We start from the raw sequence: 8,287 nt of genomic DNA, 5'->3' as shown, positions 1-8,287 counted from the left end.
TGGCGTTGGGGAAGGCAGACATCTTCTACAGATTCCATTCCCAATAGCAACAGAAGCCAAAGAGCTGGAAAACATCTAAATAGAACCTATATAAAGAAAACCACAGGCCAGGCTCAGTGGCTCACGCCTGTAATCTCAGCACTTTGGGAGGCCAAGGCAGGCAGATCACGAGGTCAGGAGTTCAAGACAAGCCTGTCCAACATGGTGAAACCCTGTCTCTATTAAAAATACAAAAATTAGCTGGTGATATGTGCCTGTAATCTCAGCTAATCGGGAGGCCTGAGGCATGAGAACTGCTTGAACCGGGACCCAGGAGTTGAAGGTTGCAGTGAGCCGAGATCGTACCACTGCACTCCAGCCTGGGAAACAAAGTGAGATTCCTCTGGGGGTGGAGGGGGGAAGAAAGAAAACCATAAGACACCTGAGTAAATGGAGCAGGAGTTTATGTTCTTAGAAAGGAAGGCAATATTAGGCTGGGCGTGGTGGCTCATGCCTGTAATTTCAGCACTGTGGGAGGCCAAGGCATGTGGATTGCTTGAGTTTAGGAGTTCGAAACCAGCCTGGGTAACACGGTGAAACCCTGTCTCAAAAAAACAAACAAAAACCAGGGAAGACAATATTGTAAAGAGATACTATATATTTCCAAATTGATCCACTTTCATTCTGTCACCCCATCTGGAATGCCATGGTGTGACCATGGCTCACTGCAACCTCAACCTCCTGTGCTCAAATAATTCCCCCACCTCAGCCTCCTAGGTAGCTGTGAGTACCGGCATGCGCCATCATGCCTGGGTAATTTTTGGGTTTTTGTTCCTCCTTATTCTATTTTTTCTTCAGACCTGACTGGCTAATTTAAAAAACATTTCTTTTTGTAAGGACAGTCTCACTATGTTGCTCAGTCTGGTCTCAAACTCCTGGGTTTAAGTGATCATACTGCCTTGGTCTCATAAAGTGCTAGGATTGTAGGCATGAACCACCATATTTGGCCTAAATGGATTCTTTTGAGATGCAGTCTTGCTCTGTCACCCAGACTGGAGTGCAGTGGTACAACCTTGGCTCACTGCAACCTCCTCCTCCCAGGTTCAAGCAATTCTCCTGCCTCAGCCTCTGGAGTAGCTGGGAGCACAGGTGTGCACCATCACAGCCAGCTAATTTTTGTATTTTTAGTAGAGATGGGGTTTTGCCATGTTGGCCAGGCTGGTCTTGAACTCCTGACCTCAAGAGATCCATCCCACCCTCCTGCCCCCACCACCAAAGTGCTGGGATTACAGGTGTGAGCCACTGTGCCAGGCCTCTGAATGGATTTTATAAGCTGCCTTTTTTTTTTTTTTTTTTTTTTTTGAGACGGAGTTTCGCTCTTGTTACCCAGGCTGGAGTGCAATGGCGCGATCTAGGCTCACCGCAACCTCCGCCTCCTGGGTTCAGGCAATTCTCCTGCCTCAGCCTCCTGAGTAGCTGGGATTACAGGCACGCGCCACCATGCCCAGCTAATTTTTTTTTTTTTTTTGTATTTTTAGTAGAGACGGGGTTTCACCATGTTGACCAGGATGGTCTCGATCTCTTGACCTCGTGATCCACCCGCCTCGGCCTCCCAAAGTGCTGGGATTACAGGCTTGAGCCACCGCGCCCGGCCATAAGCTGCTTTTTAAAAAACTCACCTTACACTACTCACTAAAAGAGCCAAGGATTTTTCTGAAAAATAGGGAAAGGGATTAGACTTAGCCCATCAGGTATTCAAATATACTGGGAACATATAGCAGTTGAGACAGTGCTATTAGATGAAAAGATGTCAGAACAGAATGGAAAATATATTCAAATCAGGAGGGGAGAAAAGGACTGTCAGTGAGTAATGCTGAAATATCTACCCCTGCTCTTCAAGAAATGAGCCCTACTTCATACTTCACCAAAAAAAATTTAGAATGGATTAGTGACCAAGGACATAGAATACTTTTTATACTCTTGGCACACGGATTTTCCTCAAGAAGGCTGCAATAACCCTGACGCCATAAAGTCAAACATTTAGAATGATCTGGCCAGGCACTGTGGCTCACGTCTCTAGTAATCCCAGCACTTTGGGAAGCCAAAGCAGGCAGATCACTTGAGGTCAGGAGTTTGAGACCAGCCTGGGCAACATGGTGAAACCCTGTCTCTCCTAAAAATACAAAAATTAGTTGTACATGGTGGCGGGCGACTGTAATTCTAACTACTTGGGAGGCCAAGGTACAAGAATCTCGAACCCAGGAGGCGGAGGTTTCAGTGAGCCAAGATATTGCCACTGCACTCCAGCCTGGGTGACAGACCAAGTCAAAAAAAAAAAAAATCCAATACTGCCAAGTGTGAAGAACTAAGCACTCTCATGCCCTGATCTAAGTTTGGACTGCACTAGCCTATTTTGAGTAATAACTTGATAGTAGCCAAATTTTAATACATGTCAATTGGGACTAGATTCTCTATATTCTCATTCTAGGGTGCTTTTACCAATGTAATCATGCATGTGTACAAGGCTACAGACAAAAAAGCTCCATGCAATGTTTCCAGTAGCCCCAAAAGAAACACCCTGAAATACACAGCAGTGGCAAGGTAGTTAAATCAGCGTATCCTGTGATAATGGAGAATGCACTGCAACAGTCCAAACAGTGAAGGAGAGCTGCACATTCTGGAGAGAAAGAGCTCCTAAGTCGGCCGGGCGCGGTGGCTCACGCCTGTAATCCCAGCACTTTGGGAGGCCGAGGCGGGTGGATCACGAGGTCAAGAGATCGAGACCATCCTGGTCAACATGGTGAAACCCCGTCTCTACTAAAAATACAAAAAATTAGCTGGGCATGGTGGCGCGTGCCTGTAATCCCAGCTACTCGGGAGGCTGAGGCAGGAGAATTGCCTGAACCCAGGAGGCGGAGGTTGCGGTGAGCCGAGATCGCGCCATTGCACTCCAGCCTGGGTAACGAGGGCGAAACTCCGTCTCAAAAAAAAAAAAAAAAAAAAAGAGCTCCTAAGTCAAAAGAGCAGGTCCAGTTACGTTTTATAAAATAAAAAGTATACATACATAAAAAAAAATAATAAAAATAAATAAAAAAATAAAAAAATAACAAGTACATATAAAAGTATATATATAAAAGTATAATAACAGGTAGGAAGGCCTGCAGGGAATCATGAATTAACCACCTTGCAGGTGGGTGATAGTTTGACTGCAGAATGGGAGGAGGCGAGAAATGAGGGACTTTTTATGAGCTTGTGCATTGCTGGAAAAAAAAAAATCAAGCATTGTTACATGCATATTTAAGGAGGCAATAAAAACAAATTGTCATCAATTCAACTTATTCCTAAGAATGAGGGCTTATTGAATCAGGAAAGCCACTATTTTTAAGATATAAATTTATTGAAACTTTAATGTTAACAATTTATTAATTAATACGTTAACTATAAAAACCTAAATGTCCCAGGCATTAAATTTCAAAGGATTTGGTCTCAAAGAATTCCTTATAAATGATTTTAAGGTGACATTCCTTGTTAAAGTGGGACTTTTTCTGCTTTGGGGCTTGTGTTGCCCCAGCTGTGGCCAAGATTAAAATGAGTCAGCAGCACATGAAGTTGTGAAGATGAGATGTTCACATTCACTCTTATCCAAGTTTCAGCAAATAGCACCCTATTTCCCATTTAATGGAATGCAGTTTCTTCTGCGATTCTTTGGCATAATGAGGCACTAGACTCCCCATTTCTCCCACTCAAGAAAGAGCCATCTGCATTCTTGTCCTCACACATGAGTACTTGTCACAAGTTAAAACACTGGCCAAACCATCACCTTAGGGCTCCTTGTATGCATTCAGGTAAAAATATCTGGGGTGGGAGGACGGTGCTTTCTCTCCGTTCTGGAGCTCACCCCTCGGTCACTTCGTTGGTCACAGTTGGGCAGGCAGAAGTGGGCTAAAAATTTTAAAACTCCTAATTATCGTGTCCAGAAGTAGATGAATGCTGCTGTTAACAACCATGACAGGAAAACCGGGACCAGCAGTTTTCTCCATGCCAGCGAGTAGGAGGTCCTGAAGAAGTAACAAAAGCCGTCCTACAGTGGGGCAAGAGAAAAGTTAGATTGCCTCATGATGCTGAGAGCCTCCCTGAAAACACGTGGGAACCTGCAGATTAAACAGCAAAGCAATCTTTGGATTTAAAGATGAACAGGAAGGAAATTCTGATCAATACACATGCAGTAATGAGGAGCCCCTGAGGACTGCTAAGTCTAACAGAGTGGACAGAAGCAACCATTTGACTTTGACACTTGGTGTAGGAACACTCGTATCTTGACTCAAAACCAAGAGGAAGGTAGATTATGACTCTCTTTTCTGAGCAAAGAGATGCCCTTTGGGAAACTGTCAAGTCACTAGATTGAAAAGTTATCACGTGATACTACAGCAAGCACCAACTCCATTTAGGAAGGGAACTGAACTCGAGGCTGTGGCATTTTAACTGCAATGGGCAGAGACGAAGGTGAACCGTTCACCCAGTTTGAGAATTTCAGCTTCTTCTTTTTTTTCTTTTTGACATGGAGTTTTGCTCTTGGTGCCCAGGCTTGAGTGCAATGGTGAGATCTTGACACACTGCAATCTCCACCTCCCAGGTTCAAGCGATTCTCCTGGCTCCGCCTCCCAAGTAGCTGGGATTACAGGTGACTGCCACCATGCCCAGCTCATTTTTTTTTAATTTTTAGTAGAGATGGGGAGGGGGTTGGGGGGGGTTTCACCATGTTGGTCGTCTTGAATTGCTGGCCTCAGGCGATCCACCCACCTTGGCCTCCCAAAGTGCTGGAATTACAGGCATGAGCCTCGGCACCTGACCGAGAATTTCAGCTTCTTGATGTAAGAGATTATTCTTTAGCCAACAGTGATTAGCCAAAAACATGAACAAAACAAAACAAACACTTTTGCTGGGCGTGGTGGCTCACACCTGTAATCTCAGCATTTTGGGAGGCCGAGGCAGGGGGATCACCTGAGGCTGGGACTTTGAGACCAGCCTGACCAACATGGAGAAACCCTGTGTCTACTAAAAATACAAAATTTAGCCGGGCGTGGTGGTGCCTGCCTATATTCCCAGGTATTTGGGAGGCTGATGCAGAAGAATCACTTGAACCCGGGAGGCAGAGGTTGCGGTGAGCTGAGATTATTCCATTACGCTCTAGTCTGGGCAACAAGAGCAAAACTGTCTCTTAAAAGAAATAAAACCTTCAAGGGCCTCTTTCCAATTCTCATCTCTTCAGGTACTGAGCCCTGAGCGGCCAGAGGCTGTGTTGAGAGCTCAGGTGAGGCTCTAGGCAGGCAGCTGAAAAGAGTTCACCGGCCCAGAGGGCTGAACACCAACAGGAACATGAACAAGGCAGGAAGTCAAGATACACCTCCCACTCCCTGTCCTTTCTCAGGACGCAACTTGTCACTATACAAGGTCTAAATGGGAACAACCCACAGGAGGCTAAATTTTGGATCAAAAAACTTGCTGGTTTTAATAGTTTGGCCATAAGCATCCAATAATATGGGTCACCTCAGTCATTGAATCAACGCCAATAAGCTGGTGAGGAAATAAATGGGGTCTAGCTCAGAACCCTGGGGCCATGCGCGGGGGTGGGGGGGTGGGGCGTGTCACCACCAGGTGGCTTTCCTTGATTAATAGCTGCAGACCAAAGGCCTATCCCTTTAACCTTGACCACAGAGATTAAGGACTGCAGCTGAAACCAGCGGATTAGAATGAGAAGTTAGGGAACCTTGGGTAAGCGCCACCACTGGGCAACCAGCACACTCCACAGCCCCTCTTGCCAGGCTGAGAGGTGTTGGGGGTTATGATTAATGAGTCTGAGTCTCTCCAAAGGCGCATTTAATAGGCACAGGAGAAAAATACCCCACCTGGCCTGGCCCCCCAATTGCCGACTTCATTGGTTGGTGATTTCTATAGGGGCAAAGCGTTCAGACCTAACGTGGGTGCCCCCAAAAGCCCCCGATGACGACCTAAGGCCAGGCCAAGGTCCAAAGGAGCAGACCCAAGCCGTGCGCGGCTGCTTCGGAAAAGTTCATAGACAGCCATCTAACAAGGCCTATTCCTGCCAGCCTTTCTGCCAAGGGAGGAGAAACCCCAGACCTCACACCGAGCATTCCAGTCCTGCTGAAATGAGCCCTTTTGCTTTCAAGAAACCTCGTTCCAGGGACACGGTGGGTCCCTCCTCGTGCTGGGCACGTGGGCGGGCCCTTCCCAGGTGCCCATCCCGCCCCACGTCCTCCTCCGCGTGCTCACCCAGCCGCCCTGAGCCTCCAGCCAGGCACGGTGCTGCCCCACGAGCCGCGAGCTCAGCAAGCCCACCAGGCGCTGGCAGTCCCGGGCGACGTCGCCCTCCGGCTCCTTCAACCGCGACTGGAAGCCCCACTTCTTCCACCGGGCGGTCACCAGCGGCCCCCTCTCTAGCAGCGTCCCCGCGAAGGCCAGGAGCATCACCACGTTGCCCCAGGTGGGACCGGGACTGTCGGAGAGCAAGGCCTCCGCCATCCTCGCCACCAGCTCGACGCGGTTCCTGGGGTAGCCGCGGTAAGCGGAGAAGAAGGACGGGTAGAGTTTCCGTACAACGGCGGCCGTGGCGCGCAGCACAGCGGCCTCGGCCGTGGCCGGTGGCGACTCGGGGGTGCCGGGCTCCCGGGAGCAGTACTCCAGGTAGTCCGCCACCAGCTGCTCGGTGCGCTGCTGCAGCGGGTCAGCCATGGTCCGGCCTCTGCTGCGGCTCCGGGCCTTCGCAGGCTTTCTTGGCCCGGCCGCCCCTCCCCCAGGGAGGGGCTGCCATGCCCCGCCCCAGCCCCCAGGCCCGGATGTTTACTCTCAAGATTGGGAGAGGAGCCTTTGATGGGAATCCCAACTGCACCTGTTCCAGTCCCCAAGGCCCCGCGTTGCCACGTGTTCGCGTAGTGATCAGGCGCACGGTGACACTCTTTGGGGGTTATTTAGCTCCAGGCCTTGGGACTAAAAACCTGAGGGGACAAAGAACCTGAGGGGACAGTCTGGGAAGCTGGGCTGGGCTTCAGCCTCCGCTTAAGGAGAGCCGGAGAAAGGCTGCGCATGGCCCCGCACAGACCACTCCCTTGGGCATTATCTGCATCTCTAGATTGGGAAGCACCCAGGTCTGTATTGCAGAGTCCTTTCTTTTGGGTCTGGTGCATGTGGCAGGAAAAGAGCGAATTCTCCTGGGGGCTGCTAGAGGGACAATATTCGCTGTATTTATTCATATTTAGTAAGAGCCTTTGGGGTGCTAGGCCTCCCCCTCTTAGCACTGAAGATACAATGGAGTCTGAGCTCCCATCATGAACTGGATGTCATCTGACCTATGTAGCCATAAAGTTAAATGTACATAGCAGCAATCTATCATCAAATGGAAGTGGCGTATTAGAAACTTAGCCCAGGCAGGTTCAGAATTGAACTGTAAATTGTATGAGCAGGTAGCTCAGACTCTTCCAACATCAACTCCTATTGCTTTGTCTCCTCTCCCTCATGTCATGTGTATGGCCTCCAGGAATGCTACTTATGGCCAGTTGACTGAGAAAAACCTCCAGCCTAGATTATAGATGGGTCTATATGATGTGCTGGTACCACATGAAAGGGAACAGCTGTAGCATTCACTCACACTCACTCGGGGGTGTCTGTGAAGGACAGTGGTGAAGGAGAATCCTTCCAGTGGGCAGAAACTCAAGGTTGTCTATGTCTGGAGTGAGAAATGTCCAGAGTACACACCTACACTGATTCATGGACAGTCGCTGATGGTTTGACTGGATGGTCAGGCTGGATGGTCAGGGGCTTAAAAAGAACAGGACTGGAAGATTAGTGACAAGAAAATCTTGGAAAGAGATATGTGGCTGAACCCCTCTGAATGGGCACAGACTGAAGATACTTGCGTCTCACGTGAATGCCCACTGAAGGGCATCCACTGCAGAGGAGACTCAGAATCAGATGGACAGAATTACATGCTCTGTGGCTGTCAGCCAGCCTCTCTATGCAGCTGCTGTGACGTCTGCTCAATGTGCCGATGAACTGAGAGCTCCTGGCAGCAGGGACAGAGGATACGTGTGGGTCCAATAACAAGAATTCTCCCTCCAAAGGCTAAGCTGGCCGGTGCATCTGCTGGGTGCCTAATCTGCCAAAGCAAATGTTTCCTTACAGTGAACCACACACATTTTGTTACAATATAAATTTCTGTACATCAAATTCCCATTTGAACTGGTTTTGACATCTTACTGGTTCCCTCAATCAATGAGTTAAATAAAAGCTTGGA

At 48.6% G+C, this 8,287-nt stretch overlaps 1 protein-coding gene across 1 annotated transcript; it reads right to left on the bottom strand.

Moving 5' to 3' along the window:
• Positions 1-3,770: 3,770 nt before the first annotated feature.
• Positions 3,771-6,729, bottom strand: BCL2L10 (BCL2 like 10). Its single transcript, XM_003941619.4, has 2 exons — positions 6,271-6,729; positions 3,771-4,060 (listed from the first exon to the last, which is right to left on the bottom strand). Exons 1-2 carry the CDS (start codon positions 6,727-6,729, stop codon positions 3,944-3,946), a joined length of 576 nt encoding a protein of 191 aa, XP_003941668.1. The 3' UTR covers positions 3,771-3,943.
• Positions 6,730-8,287: the final 1,558 nt, after the last annotated feature.

The sequence above is a fragment of the Saimiri boliviensis genome, chromosome 2 (genome assembly GCF_048565385.1).
Source record: "Saimiri boliviensis isolate mSaiBol1 chromosome 2, mSaiBol1.pri, whole genome shotgun sequence".
Lineage (NCBI taxonomy): Eukaryota > Metazoa > Chordata > Mammalia > Primates > Cebidae > Saimiri > Saimiri boliviensis.
Note: the sequence above shows the minus strand (reverse complement) of the source record. Positions and strands in the feature narration are given on the sequence as shown.